Source organism: Neocloeon triangulifer, unplaced genomic scaffold (assembly GCF_031216515.1).
Source record: "Neocloeon triangulifer isolate White Clay Creek 2 clone unplaced genomic scaffold, ASM3121651v1 ptg000001l, whole genome shotgun sequence".
Classification (NCBI taxonomy): Eukaryota; Metazoa; Arthropoda; class Insecta; order Ephemeroptera; family Baetidae; genus Neocloeon; species Neocloeon triangulifer.
The window spans coordinates 11632213-11654084 of NW_026775544.1; the positions used below are offsets into that span (position 1 = coordinate 11632213).

Here is a 21872-nt window from a genome sequence, read left to right on the forward strand (position 1 = left end):
TTGGTGCAAATTTGATCAATTTATTTCAATCAAATTATTACAAACTTTTTTTTAGAAATTTAAATATATTATTTAAAATAATCCACTTTCTTCCCATAGTACCAGTTTGATTTCTCGACAGAGGGGTCTTACAATTCAATGCTGATTAACTGCGAAAATCAATTTTCCTCAAGTAACAAAACTTTTTTCTTGAAATATTATTTAGATTATTTTCTTATACTAGTTCGCAAATAAATATGTTCAAAAGAGCGCAACTGCTACAGCTTAAAGTGCTTTAATTGTATGGCGAGTCAGACGTCAAAAGCCATGAAGCCCATGAAACGCAATTTTCTGTGAAAATCAAATTCGGTTCTCCGGCGGCCCAAAATTAAGCCAGTGGACATCAGTTGACCTGAAAGAGGGGCACTTCCAGCTTTACGCCATTGTTTGTACCAGACACGTCCAAAAATTCACAATGAATTGTATTTTAGGTGTTTTCTACACTATAATAAGTTTGGCCAAAACTACAAGTACTTGCACTATATGCAATATTAGATGCCAGACATTCAAAAAGTACGTTAGAATTGGCTCAAAATGAAAATCTTTAAAATCTATTTTTAATTATTATAAAATAATGATATTTACCGGATAATATTGCTTTTAAAAATTTAATTAACAGCACATAGATATAGTGCATATTATAATTTACCATCATACATTCTTTTCAATTTGCCGAATTGAACAATTATAAATTAGTTTAATTGACTGCATATATTTGGGATTGGAGAAATTTCATGAGCTAAAAAACGTTTATAAAAAAATCTATGATCGGCGCCGAGTGCTGATTAATGATGAAAATCAAATTTCCTGAAACAACAAATGTCAATATACCAAATAAAATTAAACGGTTAATTTCAAGTACTTCGCATATATATCTGTTCGAAAGATCGCAATTTTGAGAGCTCATGGTATGCAAATTGTATGCGGTACCAGTCGTCAGAAGCCACGAGACGCAATTCTCCGTGAAAAATAAATTCGGTTCACCGGCAGCCCAAAAGAGATCTTTGGTCATCAGTTGACCTGAGGGGCACCAACCCCACGTGCGCTCCCTGCCGATGCCATCGTTTGTACCAGACGTCCAAAAATTCGCAATGTATTTCGTGTCAGCTTTTTATTTTATAGATGAAAAAAAAAATGTAATATTTGAGGAGAAATTATAATTCGCACCATTGTTCAGGTCCACGAGACAATTTTGCTCAGCCAACGTTTCAATGCTGAGAAGCTGCATGCCATATTTACAACACTCAGTAACAGCGTTTTTGTACGACAACTATATGAAAAGTTGCAAATTGGAATTTTTTTTACATAATTTTAAATTATACGACTCCAGTGCTGAAAAAGTATTTTCTTCCGCAAGCCGTTTTAAAAACGCCACTAGCGGCTAAAAATTTACAAGTGATCTTGATTTTCAAGAATTATTATCTTATATTTAATTATCTTACACGATGTCATTGCCTGGAACTGGCTAACTTTCGCGGCCTAAAAAAATGTAATCACAAAGCCAAGTTTCAAAGCCTCATTTTTTAATATCCTGCGTGTACTGTACCTCCGTGGCGCATGGATAGTCTGTGCACACCACTGACGTTGGATTTGGTATTGCTGGCATCTATTTTTAACTTCTTTATTAAAAAATAAAAAAACATTTTACATTTAAATACTTCGCAAATGAAGCTCCACACTGTATCGCACGTCCAATCATTCAGGTAGGCGTTCGCAATTGGACCGGGCGCGTAGTTCACGTTGACGCACTTTTGAGTGTTCCCAGCGTTATTTGGCTGCCCTCCCGCAGCTGTCCACCTTTCATTTTTTTTTTTTTTTTTTTTTTTTTTTTTTTTTTTTTTTTTTTTAGATTTTTATATCACTAAAATAAAAGTACCATCTAGAGTCGTTTCTGTAAAGTATAGCTCCATCGTCACACCACTCGAAATTGTACAAACAGTCCCTGTCATTTGCAGAAGTCCACATGTCAAGCGAAACTCGAAGGTCGGCTGGAAATTTTTTAATTTCTAATTTGACTCAACAAAAAGTGGAAATAAATATTACTGTTGTTGTTGTTGAATTCAAAAAGACATTTGTATTCATCGTAGGTCTCCATTTTAACAAGACTCATGCCAATTTTGCAGCAAAAATCGTAAGAATCGTCCCAACTTAACTGCAAAGCATAAATTTATTTTCAATTTTAGTTTTTTGTAAGTGGGATTTAAAATAACTTTTCTATCGATGGAAAACAAATACGTGCTTCCACCGCAGCCGGTAATCCACTTTCCATAAGAAGCGGTTGCTATAAGAATTGTATATATCCATAATTTTTAATGGAAAACAAAATTCAAATTTTACCAGTGAGCTCATTTTTGGTATTAAAACGAGTTTTCTGTTTTTAAAGAAAATAAATAATACGTTATCAAATAAAGAATCAATAAAATTTATACTTCAAGTTTTGATGTGCAGTTCCTGGGACAAGTGGCATTGCATGGAGGCATATCACCCTTGGAAATAAAGTTCCTTATATTTTATTATTTTTTAATGGAGATTTAAGTCATACCTCGCAAATGAAAGGCAGAGACAAACTGCAGGCTGCTCCGTTAAGTTTGTAATTTGTTGCTGTAACATCTCCAACAGCAATGTTGAGCGTTACGCACTTGTCATTATAAGGGTTGTCCGGCTGATTTGTCGCCCAAATGGTGTTATTGGTGTCATTGGACAGAAATTTGTTTGTGGTGCACCACCCGTAGTTATTAACAGGGCCCTTGTTTGAAGCAGAAGTCCAATACCTGCCCGCTTTCTTTGCTTCGACTGGAGAAAATTAAAAATACAGATTTATTAATATTGAATTCCGCATTTTTTTTTTTGCAATTTTGATTTAGATTATCTATTAATAATTATAAACAGTTATAATTTTTAAATTTACTGGAACTCTATAGAGATTTCCAACCCACAATTGTTCATATCCTTTATACATGCGAGCTCGTCATAGGAATCGACGCTCAAAAGCTGAAGGCCATATTTGCAACACTCGGCCATGGCGTCATCACGTATTTTCTGCATGAAGTAAACATTTTCGAATGTTCATAAATTTATCATGAAAAATAATTTTAACCGTGGCCACACTAACGAAATACTGCCTGCCGCATCCACTGTAGAAATCTCCAATTGCTGCCGACGATGCTAAATTTTTTTAACAATGATTTTTAGTTAAATATCTTTCAGTAAAAAAAGTCTGTAAATTAAAAATTCAATTATAAATATAAAATTTATTCCTTTCTCAAAGCCATTAAATTAATTTTTTCAAAGTCTTGCACTTACATAACCATTTCTTGGACTCTGCTACTTTTGCAGGCTTGAGGTAATTAATTTATTATTATTTTTTTTTTTACTTTCTTTGGGGAAATAATTTCCTTTCCCTTTGCTACTAACCTCTGAAATACAATTGATCGCAGGACATTCAGGAAAAGGAACCTCTCCATTTAACGGTCTCTGTCAGTTTTAATATTAATTAATTTTTTGGCATTCAATATTAATTTTTTTTAAAGCACTTCACAAACATATCGCAGTGAACCTGTGCAAGGGTAATCATTGTAGACAAAATTATTTGGAGGAGGAGCGGAGGAGACGAGATAATTGATGCAGTTTTCATTATTCCCAGCATTGTCGGGCTGGCTAGGTGCAAACTTCAGTTCCGTGGAAAAGCTAATATTTGCCACTGTGTTGTCCGAATAACACCAGTTGTAAAGTCCTTCATGATACATGTCCGAGCCGCTGTTCCACAACCAGGTGCCGATATAATAATTTCCAAATGGACCTGGGCCCATGCGAATTAAAAGGATTAATTTTAATAAACTGTCGGTGAATTTACTGTATATAAAATCAGCCAGGCATTTCTGTTCTTGGTCAGTTTCCACGGCGATAAGTCTCATTTTCCTTTTGCAACACTCAGCAGCACTATCTTGCCATGTTTTCTTGAAAATTAAATTTATAATAACATTACGGAATTGATCGCAAGGAATAAAAATAAATAATTACGGCTGTTTTACTGACAAAATAAAGCCTATTACAAATAACCATGAAGTCACCATCTACACTTGATCCAGTCACTACAAATAACAAATGAGCGGTTTGAGCAGAATATTTAATCTCCTTCTTACTATTAACTTGGCCGTCAGAACCTAGAAGGCTGGGCTAAAAATTGTCATGTTTAATTATAAAGTTATTTTAAAGAATTTTCATTAGTTACATTTGATTGGCAAGTGTAAGGCAAGCATGTGTCTTTTAATGGGGTGACCGGCAGCTATTTTTTTTTTTAATTTTTTTTTATATTTAAATAAGTTTTCCAAAAATTGAAAATTACTTCACATATGAATTTCGTTGCTACGGTGCACGATTTATCACCAAGAGTGGAATTTTTCCCCGAAGCAGTAATTACAACCACACAATTTTCGCTTCCCGATTTGTCGCTCGGCTCACCAACGGCCCATTTTGGAGAAGCAATTGTTGTATTGTTGGATGTGCACCAAACATAAGAGTTCTCAACTTTATTATCGCTTCCGGAAGTAAAAAACTCGCCGATCAGTCCATTTGCTACGCAGAACGGAAGCGAGCAGGAATATAATGTTTCCAATATAATAAATTTTTGCCTACTGTCCGCTATATCCGCAATTGCTAAATATTCAGCGTCGGTTTCCAAGCTCAAAAGACTCATGCCGAGAGCACAACATGCACTTCCTGCATCTGACCACGTTTTCTATATGATTTAGTAAAATATTAAAATTTATACTTTTTTAAATTATTTATTTACTAAGCTTGAGCTGAACATGTACTGCCTATTTCCAGACTCTTTCAAAACTCCGTCAGTGACCGCTGAAGCTTCAAAAGTTACGCAAATTTAAGATCATCATATTGAAGTAGAAAATTAAACATTTTTAAGCAGTTTTCAAACATATCACAAAGTGTTGCTACCGCCTGCAAGGAAGGAGAGACGCAACCCGCAGACCCGAGAAGTTAAACAGGTTGCATAAAAATAATATATTTTTTATTAAATTTACTTTTCCCCACTCTCCCCTCATTAAAGTTTATAGTCATACCAGGTACTCTTCCATTGGGTCCCAAATTAGAAGCCTGAGTTTGCATTTGTAATAAAAGTTAAAAAACGCTGATATTAAAAATTATTCATTACCCCAGATGAGCAGGTGAATGGAAGGCAAAGTGGTTTCTCAGTAGTTGTTACAGTGGTGGTAACGGTTGTGGTAGTTGTTCCTGCAATAGTAGTTGCTCCTGCAATAGTAGTTGCTGCTGCAATAGTAGTAGTTCCTGCAGCCGTTGTTGCACCAGCAATTGTTGTTACAGGGTCAGAATTGGGTGCAACTGAAGGGGTATTTTGCTGGTTTATCGGCCCTGCAGTGGAAGGATCTGTGGCGCCGGAACTTGGCCCTGGAGTTGAACCCGGGTCTGAAAGGGAAGTAGTTACTGGATCGACAACAGCAGCAATTGTCGTCGCCTCCACGGGAGCAGGCGTTGGTAATTCAGATGTTGGTTGGTCAGTGGGCTGTGTGGGCACTTCAGCCAGGGTTGTAATGTCTAATCCTGCCGTCGTGGAAGCCGCCTGTTTGGAGGGTTTTTTTATAATTATTCTTACCGAGTTTATTATAAATACGATTGAGAAGGTGATTTTTGTTGTTTTATTAAAAGTAGTTGTTTTTGTTGTTACACCATTACACTTGGAATTTCCACAACACTTCTCAATCCTGACCCTTCCGATGTATTTTTCTGTCATGTATATGCACATTTATTGAAAATATAAAAGAATATTAAAAAATCGTGGCATACTCCTTTGAGCTTCAAATTTTATATGTATCTTTCTTTGCCCCTGTAGGATGCCCGGTCGTACTAACACGGCATTTGAGGCTTCAATTATATTCCAATGATCCTAAAAATTAATCAAATCATTTGTAAAATGTATTTCATATGTTTCAGCGAAACCATAAACGTTGCTAATAACGTGACGATCACTACCGCATCAGTCCACATTTTGAACTGGTAAATGTGTGGCAACCGCGTTTTGCTGATGTCCGATGAAATACTGCATCCTCTGCGTCAAATACAAAACACTGTATTCTGATAGACTTGATAGAGTCGTATGTCAGCCACGCGACAATATTTTTTCTCATAGCACCTGTTTCAGCCATTAACTTTTATATTAAAATGCCCCAAACAGTAAAACAGTAAACAGTAATAATAATTAAAATTTGGTAAATAATAGATCAGCAGAGGTAACAGGTAAATAAATAAATTCGCCTAACTTAAAATTTACTGCTGTGTTGTGTGTGAAAATCCAAATTCATTAACATGATGGCCCATCAGTTGTCAGCCAAAATTAATAATGTCCTGCGGCTTTTCCGAGTTTTGTTCTCATAAAATATTGCACAATTTGCTCGTTCTTTCTATACTTTATATTATTTTGCCACTAGATAATATACGCTTGGCTTAGGAACAACAATCATTTTGATATTAAGAAGTAGAAATTACTCTGTAATTAATCCAGTTTACTGTGTATTGCTCTATAAATTCCGATAAATTCAATAATATAGAGTCTATTATCTATAAATAATGAGTCTGATGAGCATGAGAAGTCTTGTTTGCCATTAGTAGTTATTCAAATTATTGAATTCTTTTTAACAAATTTTTGTTGTTGCATTAATTTATTCATATTTTCTCCATGTTATTGCCAAATTTAAAAAAAAAATATGTATAAAATATTTAAGAAAAATTATTAAAAAAAGAGGCAGAGATTTCAACAAGAATTGTGTCAAAAAGTAAATATATTTTGCAGGAAGCTCTTTTTTTCTACTAGACTAATTTTAACCGCTGGAGTACAATACTGAGATTTGCATGCGATCCTTGAGCACTGAGTAAAATGAGTGCTCTCCTTTTGGCTAGCAAAGGAAGCCCAAAGTTAAATGATAGTCAAAGCTCATGTGGCAAATTATGAAGAACTTGCAGGCACCATGTCTGGTACTTGTAGTCTTTCATGTCCACGTCCACCCTCCTTGTATGTGAAAAGCTATTTCGATGTATAAAAAAAGCAGTGGATAATTTTAAACAATGTTTTTAATAAAAAGAATCTACACCGGAGAGTAGTGCGGATTATACATATTATTTCACGTAATATCTGTATGTTGCACATTTCCCATATCACAAAGAGTCTATTTACACCAGTCAACACAAGACTAGTTACTGCACACTGATATGTTAACACAATTTCAAACGTTTGTCTATAAGAAAGCCACTTTAAACAATAGATAGATAATTAAAAACACTCTAGCGACGATAGTAGTGTAAAAGGTAAAAAAGTAATTCATTAAAGTTTCTCGATGCGTCATCTTTTCAGTTTCTGCCCTGCAGATGCGAGAAGCCTCTTTAGCTCCTTGTCCACCGTGACCAGCGTAATATTATTTTTCAGTTTGTGTGGATCAGGATTCCAGTTGGCGCCCAAAATGTGGGAGCAGCGGGCCTCCTCAAAAAATTGCGATTTGCTCATCTCCTTAGTCACCATCTCACTCTTGAGGGTCTTCTTCAACCAGTCTTGGGAGTGGCCTGTGTAGGAGCAGACTTCAGAAAGGATCATGAAAGTGTCGGTTTCGCCTTTCACCCAGAAGGTGGCCGGAAGTGAGAATGGAGAGTTTCCAATACTCTGAAAGTAGCTAAAATATTAGTTTCAGAATGGAAAAAAGTGGAATGAAATTACCATGGTGATTTCTTCAATTTCAGGTTCCTCCTCCTCTAAGGGTACAGGTTCGGGAATTGGCGCGTCATCAAATATGTCGAATCCATTTTCAACAGGTTCTAAAAATAATTTTTTTTACCATAGAAAACCGATGCTTCATTAAAAACAATTAATTTACCTAAACTGTTGTAGAATTCAAAAGTCCACGGGACAGTCGATCTGCCCTGAATGTCATCCAAATGTTCCCTAAGCAACTTCTGTGCATCTAAACTTCCCAGGTCCATCGAAGTTTGGCCAGCGTAGTTGAAGAGCAGCGGGTCAGCTCCATAACTGAGCAGCAAGCGCACAACTTCCAGGTGGCCACACTCCGCAGCCTCGTGTAATGGTCTAAATATTTTTTGATTAATTATCAACTGCAGAACATGGTTTGTCTTGTTACCTTATTCCACCTTGAGCACTGCTGTCCACTAGGGCGCCATACATCAGGAGCAGACGAGCCATAGTTAAATGGCCCCTGGCACAGGCCACGTGGAGAGGCGTGTAACCAGCATTGTCTTTAGCCGAGGGATCCATTCCGAGAGCCTCCAAACAATAAGCAGCCACGTCCTGTAAAATTAATAATATTCATTTACCAATTTCAAAGAAGTAATCAATTTCATATAAAATTTTGGTCATTTGAAGATTTTCTTTTTAATTATAAAGCTCTGATGAGCTATTTTGGTAAACAGAGCACTACACTTACATTTCGAGAAGCTCTAGCAGCTCTGTGCAAAACGGTCTCTCCAAGGCCTTTGTTAACCACCCAACTGCGCACTTCATTTGCAATCTCTTCAAGGGATTTGTTCTGGTTTGCTGACGATGCAGGCTGAAACATGATGTGGACATTTGAGTTAATTATTCATAAAAAAATCATTTCATGAACACTTACCTTTTTTGCTGTTGTGCTGCTGGTTTCGCTGCCTTCCTTCTTTTTCTTCTTCTTTCTCAGATAGTCAAATCCCGAGGATCTCAGCTTCCTTCTAGATTTTGCAGGCGTCTTTCTGACCTTGACAGGACTGTCGCCAGTCTTCTCCTTCACCTTGATGTCTCTCCTTCGCAGGTGTTTTTTGGAATTGAGCAAGATTCTGTTGCTTCGTTGTTGAGCCGCACTCCTCAAGTGTCTTCGTTCGCCGTTGCCGCTAAGTCTTGAACTGCGTCTTCTGGCCCTCAGACCTTTCCTCGTGGGCACTGAACTCTTCTTCGGGGACGATTCTTCCTCAGATTTATCCTCTTCAGACTTGACACCTCTCTTTGGTCCAACTGACGTTGCCGCCTTATTTTTTAGTTTGGTGGCCAATTTCTTAAGCACCTCCTGGCTTACTTTTTCGTTTTTCTTTTTTGGTCTGCCAGGCATGGAGCAGGAACTGTCTGAGAGTTCAACATCCCGAATAACCTTTTTCTTAGTCGCGTCCAAGTCTGATTTCTTTCCTCTCAGGCTAGAGTCACTACTGGGTGAGTCTGTGATGCCCCGACGCTTTTTAGTGGGAGTTGGAGGATCAGAGTTTGGTCTCGAATGCACTCGAATGAGATTGGAAGGCATACGAAGCGACTGCTTAAATTTGACAAGCTCAGTTTCCCAACCAGGATAAAAGCCATTGTCAATGGAATTTTCATTGATGTTCTTGTCAGGCTTCTCCACAATTGATTTCACACATTTCTTGCTGGACTTATTTTCTTTCTCTTTGACTTCTTTAGTGGGCTTTTCTTTTGCAGTCTTAGTTGCAGGTTTTGTGCTTTCAGCATCTTTTTTAGACAATGGCTTCATTACTTTGGAACTTCTAGTTTTCCTAACTTCTGGAGACGGACTTCTAGAAGAACTTTTACAGCGCTGTTTCGCACTTCTTCGTGTTTGCCTCTTTGGCTTTGGACTCGGAGAAGAAGAATCATCGTCAGTCGCAACATCATCATCATCTTCTTCCTCTTCTTCTTCGCTGCTACTAATGCCCCGCCGAGTCTTTCTTTTCCCGCCCCTAGCTTTCCTGCCTCCTTTACTTTTTCTGGTGTTGTAGGTCCTGCTTCCATTTCGGGTTGTTCGGAGCCTTCCTGACACAGATTTTCCTACATCGTCTGACCAGTCTGACTCTTCCGTTGAGCTTTCTGAACTCTCAGCGCTAGACGAGGATCGAACAGCTCCTCTATGCAACTTCCTTTCAGCCAAGGTTAATTCTTCCTCGTAATCAGACTCTGACGAGCTTGATGGTGTTGCAATTTTCTTCTTTATCCTTGCTGGTAAAGCATCACCACTAGAATCTGATAGAACACTATTTTCTTCTTCGTCCTCCAACCGACTAAGAACAACCGCAGGCTTCAGCTCAGACTTGATTGCCGGAATTCCCACAACAAGAAGTTTATCACTTTCACTAGTTGCATTGATGCAAGACTCAACAAGTTCTTCCTTTGATTGTGATTCCAGCTTAATTATTTTTGCTTTCAACTTTTCCTCTTGCTGCTGCTTCCTTTTGCGCGCTGCTTGGAAGCTGTGCTGGGCAGCTCTGTTGCACTTGCTGACTTTGGTCTCTAAACTTGTGACTAAACTGCTGCAGACATTCGCCCAGTCAGGATCAACATCTTCAGGTTTTGCAATAGGTGATAATGGGGGTGGCTCCGAAAACGGCTGTGGAAATAGCAAATATTATAACAGCTTCATAAACTATTATGCTAATTTCACTTACAGGTGTGTCGGTGGGCGCTTTCCTATTCCTTCTCATGTCACCAACTGAGGTTGGACCGCTAATTTCTGGATCACTGTCTGGGAAGTCAAACACAGAAGTTTCGGTCGAGCTTCTTGTGTCCGAGACTTTCCTCAATGAGACAGGCGCAGCAGCTTTGTCTCTTTTGCAAGTGCAGGGCACACCCTCCGGACAGTTTCGGCACTTCTGGCAAACACAGCCATGGTGAGAACATCGGCCACAATAGGAAGTGGGACTCAGCAATTGGGTCTGCTGGAAGTCGCCACTGTGCTGCAGGTACAAAAAAACAAAACAAAATAGCATTCAACTACAACTGAAACCACATTTCTACCAAGAATACTAGAGTTTAAACTAGAAATATTGACAACATTACAAAATATAATTGAATCAACTATTCATTCAAAGAAAAGTATTTATATGATATGATATATTAACCATAATTACCTGCTTCAACTCAGCCTTTGTTCGAATGCGGGCAGCAACCAAAGCAGCTAAGCCGTCCAAATCAGACCCAGATTGGGGCAGGTTTGGAGTTTCTGGTTTTTTGTTTGTATGAGGAACATCACCTTGTTGCTTGATTACAGTCTGTTTTGATGGGAGTTGGGGAGGAAGAGCTACAATCGGCCCTTGCATTCGGATTGCCGGGTGCTGTTGCTGGTTTGCTGCTGCCTCCTACAAAATATTATTGTTAAATTTTCTTCTTCAAACGTAATTGAATGAGAAAATATCTATATTTGTTTAAATTTTTGACATAATGATTTTGAAATCTGCAACTGCTGTCGACTTACAGCAAGCAATCTCTGTTGGTTGGCATTCTTAGTTTCAAGACTATTGCGCAAAATGCTGAGTACCCGTTTGTCAGCTGCCAAGTGGTTGTGCTTTGGTATTGAAAGGGGTTGTTGAGGGGACTGGCTAGCTTTTTGCTGGTATAGCTGGTAATTCATTTGCTGGTGGTTGTACATCATTTGTTGGGCCTGGAGGTGGTTGTTGCTGGGAGGGTGGTGGTTGTACTGGGCCAAAGTCTCCTTTAAATAAATACAAATAATTAACCAAACAAATCAAAGCACCAAAAATAAAACAATACCATTTGTTTGGCAGGCAAAAAGTGGTGGAAGTTGGGCAAATTTTGTTGCTGGGGCAGTTGTGCCTGGGTGGGTTGCTGCTGATACTGATAATGAGGGATGTGGTTTTGCTGTGGAGGCGGTTGCTGATGACTTGGTGTTTGTGGGGACTGACTTGTGTGGCGTGGAGATTGTGAAGGAGGCACTGTTTGCTTGGCCTGTTGAGGGCCGAATTTATGTTCTAAACTGAGGAGGGAAGACACAGCCATTGCCTCTCTGGCCTTCTCGGATTCACTTGAATAACTAAAATGAATATTATATTTTGTTTAAAAAAGAAAGAAAAAAAAGTGATAAAAAACAGACTAAACGAATACTTACTTTGGCATACGAAACTGTGGTCGAAAAGTAGGCAGCACGTCTTGCGAACGCAGCAGGGAAGGCAAACTCAAATCAATTCTGGCCTGCTCACTAGGTGGTGGTGGTTGATTGAGACGCGGTGGTTGAGTGGTGTCCGCTCGGCCCATTTCTGGAGCAGCAGAGCCTCCGAGCAAACGAACAACTGCTTCGTCGTCGTGAGTTGAATCTGCACTCCGCCTAATCGTCCTCACCGAGAGATCAAGTGGCGAGTCACGTTTGGGACGCTGCTTCTGCGCAGGCGGGGGTGGAGCTTTAGGTGGCTGCGACACAAATAGTATGTAACACATGATAATTATCGATCTAATAAAATAAAAATAATGAATCTTATAAATTGAAATATATATTGCAAATAAAATTAATAATGTTTTGTTGGACTTTTTATCCCCTTATAATGATCAAAAATTAAAATTTACTAGCTTTGTAATCTTTAAATATAAACTACAAAGTAATTAATAATATTATCTAATAAATGAGATTTATTATCTCCGTTGATTTGAGGAGTTTGGATGAAAGAGAAAATTTACCTGTAGGGGCTGATGCTGATGAGGAGATTGGCTATTACTTTTCTGTTCGTTCACATGGTTGACTACGCTAGACCTGACCAGCTGCTGCTGTTGTTGCTGTTGATGACGATGGTGTTGTTGCTGCTGTTGTTGTCTGTGCTGTTGGCCAAATGAGCTCATCCACGAGTTCGGGGTAGTCATCGTCGGGTACATGGGGGTGGTGGGTGCTGAGCTCACGTTCACAGGGGGCGCTGCAGCCACTGCCGAGGCAGAAGTGGAGGGATACGAGCCGGGGTAGAAATGCTGCTTGCTCGGGGGGTAGCCTTGGTATTGCTGGGCAAAAGAGTTCCTGTCCATAGGGTTTATCTGGGGATACCTGCTAAACAGAGAAGTTTCGCTTTGTTAGAAATAATAATAAATAAAAAAAAAATGCCTTCTCTGATTTTTGTTGCTTCTTTTCAAATCACTGCGCACATATGGCTTGCTCTTTTCAAGCGAGAGCGCATCATGTTTATTTTATTACTCTCGGGAGTGGAATTTAAAAGCGTTCACTAACAAAGCTACCGCTCGAATTCCTGGAATGCTCGCGCGGAAATCGATCTCTCCATTGGCCAGTCGGAGAAAACGATTCTGAATATATGTGTTTGACTTGGTGTTGAGATTGCTTGGTAACTTCTTTTGCGACATCAGCAAATTTATAAACAACAATTCTACAAATAAACTTTTCCGTGCGTAATAATTTTAATAAATAACTTAAAGATCTAAATTTTCTTTGTAATTTAAATATTTTTTTTTTTTTACAAATTTGTAGCCAATTCTGGGTTTTTAATAATTTGATTACACTGAATGAAACTTATCATCAATACACAAAGATAATTATTTTTTAACTATTTTTATTACCTTGCCATGTGGTGATTTGCCATGGTCGCCGCGGCAGCCGTATTGGACGTTGACGGCGTCGTCGGCAGCGTTGACACGGAAGAACTATTGACTGCCGTCTTGGCGACGGCGACGGGCTGCGCTTTGGACGTCTCGAATACCTGCGGCAGTCCTCGCGAGTTGAACTGCGGGTAGAACTGCTGGTTCAGCGGCTTGTAATTGTAGGCGGGTGAAGGCGACGAGGACGGGGCCAGCGAGGTCAGCCCTTTGGTCAGCGGCGGCTGCTGCTGTTGCTGCTGCTGGTAGAATGAGGCAGGCACTGCGGGCGACTTGCTTTGCTGGGGCGGCGCCGCGTACGGCGACGCTTTGCCGGCGCTCGGTGGCGTGTACGGGGGCGTGCGACTCGCGCCCGCCGGGTACGACCCCAGTTTGGCCCCCGTTGAAGGGTACGAGGCTGCGTTTGGAAGCCATCGAAGGTCAGTCTTGGCTTGCGGAGGAATGAAGACTTGTTGCGGCGGCGTTGACTGCGGCGCTGGCGGCGCCGACAACGGAGCCTGCGGAACCGGCCCGCCCCCGGGGTCGCCTTGCTGGGCCGAAGGGAGCCCCTGGAAGTACTGCCGCGTGCTGTCCAGGATGTTGGAGTAGTTCATGCTGCAACAAAATAGAGAAAATATTATTAAAACATTTTTTACCGAAATTAAAATCTTGTTTTTTTTTTTTTACAAAATATTTTTATTGTTCCTTCTTAACGAAAATTTTTGTTATTTAAACATTTTAATCGTCAGATAATACATTTTTTTTCAATAAGAGTGACCGACGGTGGGGCTTTCAATTATTTCATCCATTTTACGAGCATTATCAAAATAAAAATTTGTTTGAACAAAATATTTTAATATCATGGTATTTTTTTATAAGATCAGCTTTTCAATAAATCAATTAATCACAACATTCGCAAGGAAATAAAATAAAGATTAAATTAACAAAACTGCACTGAAGTTGCAAAACCGCACAACAGGTTTACCACGAAATCGCAAACCAGTTGGTGAAAGAGATAAAATTTTAATTATGCATCGCCGTTTCCCACTTTTCACGTACTGCAAGTCAAGGTCGGTTTAGGTGCACATTATGCACGGCGTACTCTCTCTGTGCTTCCATTAAGAATGATAAAGCTTGGGAGCTTTAAAAGGCACGTGCATTCAGTAAATTTTCGTATACGTTTGCCTGGTCATTACTAAACCAGCACTCTGCGTTGACATCTCAATTCTGGGCGCGAGCAAAAAATCGTGCAAACGTAAAAAAGGGGTGCGTTTTGTATTTTTTTCAGGTGCGCGCTCACGCGGCGAGAGAGATAAATTGTAGCCCAAGATTTAAACGCGTCGCGAGTCACAGCAGTGCTGACCTCCATTCCGCCTTTTATTTGTTTTAACCTTTGCTTGCCACATGACACCAAGAAAACCAAGGCCGCTCCATGTATAAAATAATGCTTTGTCAAAGCAGCGGCTCGGTTGCCTGGCCGGCTCTCCAGCAGCGCAACTCTCTCAAAATCCCACGTGACGAAGATTCGTTTCAGATAAAAAGTCGGAAAAAATATGTTGTGCTCCGCGCACGAAACGTTAATCATGCGGCTGCGTTTGTTTCCAAAGTTGTCGAGAGGGATCATTTTCAAAGTGGAGCGTACGTCAACAGCAAAATGTTAAATTTGCTGCACACAATGCTCTTTTGAGAGCGTGCCCTGGTTTAAAAACGTATTCGGTTGTTTCAGTTTTCACTGCGCTAATGGTCTTACTAATGGTTTGCTGACAAAGCAGGAATTAACTGATTAGTTTTACAATTACGACTCTTGTTTGTAATTAGGTAAAATAAAAATAAATCTGTTTGCAACTGGACTGCCAAGTTTTTGCTGGAACACGATTCCAGAGGATAATATTTTTTATTAATTTCAATTAATTTTCAGTTCTTTTTTTTTAATGGGATAAAACTCTTGATGATAAAAAAAAATATAATTATATAATTCCTACTAAATTCTTACTAAACAGAATGCTAAAATTTATAATTCCCCCTTATATTTCTCAATCAGTTAAAAAGTAATCATTTGAATTCTTCTTCTGTGGATAAAAAAAAACCATATCATAAATAAAAATGAAATAATTTAACTCTCAATGAAAAGTGGCAAAATTCGTGATATATGATAAGGAAAAAATTTTGTCAACCGAGGCTCACTGCGACGGATGGGATTTTCATCTCGGAAGTTCTATAGCAAAATTCTTGCTAGTGCTGGTGCCGTTTTGTTTGTTCAACAATAATTCATTTTTTAAATAAATTGTTTTCAACTATTGAATGCAAACGATGTATTTGTAACAATGTGGAAAAATAAACAACAATAAAAAAATACAAATTTTACAGACAATTTTTTTTATTGAAATGAAATCATTTTTTAAAGAGTAATTCAGTAAATACTAATCAACGACTGATTTACAGATCAATATTCACAGAAAGATGATTGCCTCCTTTTCCTGATTTTTCTTTTACCAATAAAATATTATTAAATCTCTTGCTTTTTATAAGTTTAAATATATAATTATATTTTTTTAAATTGAAGTATAAAACCAAAATAAACGTATAAAAAATCTTTAGAGAATAGAAGTTTGCTGGCAACAGCCAAAATAAATTAATCCTTCTATGCATTTTTCATAAATTAATTAACTTAAGTTTAGCGAGAGTTATGTAAATATCTTATATTCATTCGTAGCTCTAAATTATGTAAGTTTATAAAGTCCACTTTATTCATTGCTGTTATGAAGATGAGCATTATTTGCAAATAAATCAAATTTATCTCCATTTCAAACATTCACGTAACGATCGTGAAGTGCTGCTTTAATTGGACCAAACGTTCCCTTTAGCCGGCTAATTATATCGCCTTTTTATTGTGCAAGTATATCAATATGAAAATTCCACTGCGCGGATTCTCTGTCCGCGGCACGTTGTGGCGAAATTCATTATTATTTAGTCTCGCAACGAGCGATAATTCGCTGACGGCGCGATAAAAATAAAGTATCTGGCAATGAAACGGCTGACCGAGGCGCGCGCACGAGAAGTATAAAAGGAGGTGAAAGTCGAATGCAGCGAAATAATGACGCGGCTGCAAAAGCCACGTACACACGCTGTTTGCATTCGACGGAGAGAAAGAAAGACACACGAAATCGAAAACTCTTCCTTCCTCTCTGAGAAATTTCGTCGTCGAGGAAATTAATCGACTTTATCGGAGCAGGCAAAAAAGAAGCTTCTCGGAAATCTCTTTTCAGCCGGAATTTAACGCCCGAGACGCGTGAGATGAACGAACACTGTACACAAACAGTGTTATTGGAAAGAAAGGTGCACCGTGTTGCTTTTGATGGTTGCCCCTAGCGACCGCCTGGGATCAGTCTGGGGGTATTTTTTATACACATGAGCCGGGGGGTGGTGGGCGGACCGGCGGGCGAGGGGGTGAAAACTGAAAACAGATCCCTCGCCGCTCTTTGTGCTTGCTGGCTCTGTGCACAGTGAAGACGCGAGTGAGCAACCGGCCCGAAGCGCAAACCACACACACACAGACTCCTTCCCGTACCCAAGCCACTTTTAATTTACGGCCCACCAGAGGAAATTGGCCCAAATTGGCCAAAGCTACGTCCGCGAAACGACGAGCGGAAATTTTCATCTCATTTTACGGTTAGACGACGAAAACATAACATGTTGCGTTTTATATTGGAAGGAAAATGAGACATTTAAAAAAACATTTGCGCATGAATTATGTTAATATACTTCTGAAAATTGTAACGTTGATTCTATAGTCAATAAAAAAAGTTTTTTTTTTCATAAATTTTGATAATATTCTGATATAAAATGAAAAAACTAAATTTTATAAGAACAGCTCCTGAACGTTTTTGTTATTTTGACAATTTAATTTTTTTTTTTTTTGTAAAAGATATTTGTTAATAATAATTAAATGACATTTTGAATTAATCACCTTCCATTTAAATTAAGAAAAAAATTCATATCTCATTGTATTGATAATACCGGAGATTGGAGATCATTAACCAACCAATTGATATCCCTAAAGGTTTCCGGCGTTTATTGTTCGAATATAGAGAGAGATAATTGCGTTTCAAACATCGCAGTCGGCAGTTAGCAGGAATGCTCGGTACAAAATCAATGAGACGAGGAAACTCCGGCGGACTGGGCAGCAGGTTCAAAATGTATAAATCATATAGATAGGAACGATGATAACGTTTCTGCGAAATGTTTGAACCAATTTATTCCGCGAATTATCAGCTAATTAAAATTGTTGATGCGGAGCTTTCAAAAATAGGAGTCGTACTATTATCTTCATCCATCTTCATTAATTTTTGAATGTACATTTCAGTGGATAATGAGCATGATGTGTCTCTCGCGATGTTTGTGCTCTCTTTTGCGCGCTCGTGAATTATGTGCGAAAGGGAAAACCAGCATGACGTCTCGCGCGCACCAGAGAGCGTTTTTGTTCCGCCCCACTTTTTATATAACATCTATTACGGTCTTTTTCATGTATTGATGAGAGCAAAGAGAGAGAGGAAAAAGCAAACAAAAGCAGGAGTGCCCTTTGAAGATGTTGTTTGGCAACAAATTATGCCAATTAATTATTCCACCAGCTGATACGATCGAGTTGATGATGTATGCAAAAGAACGCAAATGAAAGTTTGTTCAGCAGTAAAAAGAGAATCAACGTTTTTTTTTGCATGAATTTAGCTCTCGGTTGGTTTTGTTTTAACAGTGAGCATTGAAACTATAGCAAGAGACTTTCTACTTCTTAGTTAAATAATTCAAATAAAAAATAAAACATAATATCAGAGTCAATTTTCAAACCGAAAAAGGAAACTTTTCTTCTGCTTTTATCACTCATAAAAAAACCTATTGTGTAAAAATGAATGTGTAAAAATGAAATAACTTTATGGTGTAATATTTTATCTTTTGTAATAATTTTTCCGAATTTTTAATATTAATAATTCATTTAACGTTCAATTAAACACCCTTCTTTTTTTAACAATATAAAAAAAATCAAAATTTATAAATTAATTGCGTTTACGTCTACACTTTTTACTTCAAATTTTTTAAATTAATGTTGATTTTACAATCATATATTCATAATGGGTTTCTATTTTCTTTCATTAGGATTTAGAAACGTAAATTCGCCTGAAATTTTGAATGCCAAACACAATCTTCTCTGACATTAAAAAGTCAACGGAAGCGATTTTTTTTAAATTGGGATCGAGTAAATTTTCACACAAGCATCAATGATAAATTAAAACGCTCATGGAAATTCAACAGCTAAATTGCCTGCGGGTAATTTTTTTAAAACATTCAATAGCACAGCGGTGTGGCTTTGAAACGCCAAATACACGATGAATCACGATTGAATTTGCGATAAATTTGTCGGCGCGACGAGGTGAAAAATCGATGTGCGCTGCGACCAGCTGGGCGAGACGAGCGCTTGAAAATAAAACGCGATCTTCCTCTCGCTATAATATCATCTCGTGCGCTTGAGAAGAAAGAAAGCGATCTAGGCTCGAGCGAGCGAACGCACATATTGCACGCGCGCGTCACACAATTATAGCCGCCGCTAACTAAGTTCAAAGTCGAGCTGCTACTAAAAATAATGACATCATCGCCGCGCTACTCGAGCGATTACACCACGCGAAGGCGACGCTCGGAAAATAAAATATCGCGCGCCTCTGAAAGCCGACGAGAGTTGCTCGCATGGTATCGAAATATGCGCGCGGCGCATAAATGAAATTTTAATATTCAGCTGGGCTGGGCGAACGAGCACGGCGGCGACGGAAGCTCATTAAATCGACGCATGCACTCGACCCGTTCCGCCGAGAGCTGCTTGTCCGTCCGATGCACACTTGGTTCCCAGCCGCTTTTCCCAAAGCTTTCGTTTTAACTCCGAAGGAAGCGAGAGTACGCTCCGTGTATTCTCCTTTTCTAAAGAGAGTTCAGTTCACTTGCACTCTAAAATTGCGATTTCACTGCACAATATTTCTGGAAAAAAATATGTGAAATTTAGAGCATCATTAAATTAAAAAAGCAGTAGAAACTTCAGTGTGACGTTGAAGATGTAACTAATTAACTCACTTATATAAAAAAAACCAGTGATCTGATTATCTAATTAGCCTATTATACAATTTAGTAAACAATATAGCTTTGCCACTCAAATTGACTATGTTCAAGATATAAATTTACTTCATTAAAATTTTAATTTTATACCATAGCAAAAAGCATAAATTTTGTTGAAATTCCTTTACAATACTTTAAACATTTGATAAAATTTATTATTCCCGATTATTCTTATTTTAATTTTTTACTCTTAATCACACTACATTTTCTTTATTCATTTTTGCATAAAGGCACAATTACTATTTTTTATGATGTCAGAAAATTATTATCACATGTTTATTGCCTCGCATTTATTCTGTTTTTAATAAACTCTTTGTTAATAACATATGGTAGAAAAAAAACTATTAAAATTCATGAAATCATGAAAACAATTTGATTTTCAAGAAATAATTCTTTTATTTCAGGGTACACGTTTAAATGGTTTTAATACAACTTTTATAAAAAGAACCGCACTTTTAATATTTTTTATCTCATGTTTACGTTTCCTCTAACAAAATTTTCTTTCCTCTACAATAAAATTTTTTGCTGATACGCGATGTTATGTTTTTAGTAAATTTTTTTTACATTCCAAAAAAGGCAAATGGCCGCTTAATTGTTCTATCTCATTATTTATCGTCATGAGTGTACCAAGGGAACTTGATTTTGCCCCAGCACAATTTCGACCTCTTGAAATTTTCGCACTTCAAACGAACACGTGCTTCTGGCAGATTTGGAAACGGTGTGCATTACTGAATTATTGTGCCTTGATGAAGTTGATGTTATCTCATTATAAATCGCGTGCGTGTGCGAGTTTCGAATCCCTCTGTGGCGACAAAACGCCCACAGACCCCAGCAGCAAAATCAAGAGGCATTTTATAAATATACGTCGGAACAATTACACTCGCGCGTCACAACACCGACCCGAAATAACATTCTAATTGTAAAAGAGAGGCGGGATCGAAAATAAAAAGAATGGTCCTTCGGGCCGGCGCAATTAAGCTATCGCGCAGAAATCGACGTGCCGGCGAATCGCAAAAGCGCGTGGCGTACGCGATTAAAATTTGTTTCCTGCATGGGTATTAAAAAGCTAGGTCATTGTCGCCGTAACGGGAAACAAACTGCGGCTGGCTGGCTTCGGCGCTGCTGCAGCCCAAGAAAGAAAAGAAGAGAGCGAGTCGAAAAAGAAGCGGCAGAGCCAAGTCGCTCTGTTGCCATCGCTGCTTACATTTTATATTACGTCCCCCTCGGCGCAGAAAGATAAATTTCCCGTGCATTTACACCCCCGAAAGAGGCGAAAAGATTCGTTTTGTACTCTCGCGCGCGCCTCCCCATCCGCGTTCGAGGCGTTGAATAATAATACGGCCGGAGAGACTTTCTTTGCACGGAATGCAGATTAATTGATGGCCTCGTTAGGGATTTATTTGCTCGCGCGTCTAATTAAATACGTCGCCGCGGCCACGTCGCGTTTTATTTTGTTTGCCCGGCCGGTGTGATGACGAAAATGCGTTCACAGTTTGTTGACGCGTCTCTCTCTAGCTGTGATGTCGAACACGCTCGTTTTTATACGCGCACAAAATATTGACGAAAATTTGTTCAGCTGTTGGCACAAAAGTAGCCCAATCAAAATGTGAAAATACTGCAGAGGAATATTTAAACAGAGATTATTTTAGTGAGAACAAAAAGTTAGAAATACAAAGTTCAAAACAACAGATTTAACTGTTGATTTTGTTATGCAATAAATATCAATTAATGCAATTCAACACGAATAATTCAATTATCTTTTAGCTCTTTTATAATGAATTTTTTTTTTAAAGAACAACCCCAGCGCGCACACCGTTGCATGCCAGTCGTCTGCCAGTTATCGGTCAACATTTAATGCCGATCATCGGCCGGCAATGCATTGGCATTCAATTTTCCCTAACGCTTGCCAGTCGTCTGCCAGTTGTCGGCCGGCAGATGACCGTCCTTGCATGCCAGTTGCATGCGCATTCAACGTAAATGCATCATTTTTCTTTCCACTTTTGCATTCCTTTATTTCCTTTTCTAATTTTACAGATTAATTAATGTTTAGAAAAATTACATAGAGCGTATATATGCAATGACTGCATTTTATGTTTTTGAATATTTTTTTACCAATACTTGTTAATTTGGATTCAATATAATATAAAATGCAGTCATTGCATGTAGGCTCTATGCAATTTTTGTAAAAAATAATTAATCTGTAAAATAAGAAAAGGAAATAAAGAAATTTAATGCAAAAGTGGAAAGAAAAATTATGCATTTACGTTGAGGCATATAATAAAAATTATTCATTTCAATTTTAATAATTAAATTGTTAAAATATTTTAAAATAATACAA

The 21872-nt window shown here is 38.3% G+C and overlaps 2 protein-coding genes across 4 annotated transcripts in view; both read right to left on the reverse strand.

Annotated features, from left to right (window-relative positions):
• Positions 1-37: 37 nt before the first annotated feature.
• LOC132193372 (macrophage mannose receptor 1-like) lies at positions 38-6060 on the reverse strand. Its single transcript, XM_059614008.1, has 30 exons — positions 6013-6060; positions 5860-5959; positions 5687-5799; positions 5210-5635; positions 5118-5151; positions 4832-4899; positions 4675-4777; positions 4385-4614; positions 4271-4324; positions 4182-4215; positions 4060-4130; positions 3893-3995; positions 3573-3838; positions 3454-3513; positions 3343-3376; positions 3137-3204; positions 2976-3078; positions 2582-2832; positions 2469-2525; positions 2377-2410; positions 2250-2320; positions 2083-2191; positions 1916-2027; positions 1698-1836; positions 1586-1645; positions 1482-1518; positions 1362-1420; positions 1207-1309; positions 902-1146; positions 38-846 (listed from the first exon to the last, which is right to left on the reverse strand). The coding sequence occupies exons 1-30, from the start codon at positions 6058-6060 to the stop codon at positions 838-840; spliced, it is 3201 nt and encodes a 1066-aa protein (XP_059469991.1). The 3' UTR covers positions 38-837.
• A 1048-nt stretch (positions 6061-7108) lies between these two features.
• LOC132198191 (uncharacterized) overlaps positions 7109-21872 on the reverse strand; it is a 30112-nt gene continuing 15348 nt past the window's right edge. Inside the window, exons 2-14 of one of the 3 annotated variants that reach the window (XM_059622194.1) lie at positions 13367-13996; positions 12488-12842; positions 11925-12223; positions 11570-11849; positions 11274-11510; positions 10930-11157; positions 10468-10755; positions 8685-10409; positions 8499-8621; positions 8196-8362; positions 7935-8143; positions 7778-7875; positions 7109-7723 (exon numbers count right to left, since the gene is read on the reverse strand). In XM_059622194.1, the coding sequence (XP_059478177.1) occupies positions 7409-7723; positions 7778-7875; positions 7935-8143; positions 8196-8362; positions 8499-8621; positions 8685-10409; positions 10468-10755; positions 10930-11157; positions 11274-11510; positions 11570-11849; positions 11925-12223; positions 12488-12842; positions 13367-13995 (4953 nt within the window). In that variant the 5' untranslated portion in view covers position 13996 and the 3' untranslated portion in view covers positions 7109-7408. Of the gene's footprint in view, positions 7724-7777; positions 7876-7934; positions 8144-8195; positions 8363-8498; positions 8622-8684; positions 10410-10467; positions 10756-10929; positions 11158-11273; positions 11511-11569; positions 11850-11924; positions 12224-12487; positions 12846-13366; positions 13997-21872 lie in introns of all 3 variants that reach the window. The other 2 variants (XM_059622278.1, XM_059622105.1) reach the window with 2 other exon arrangements.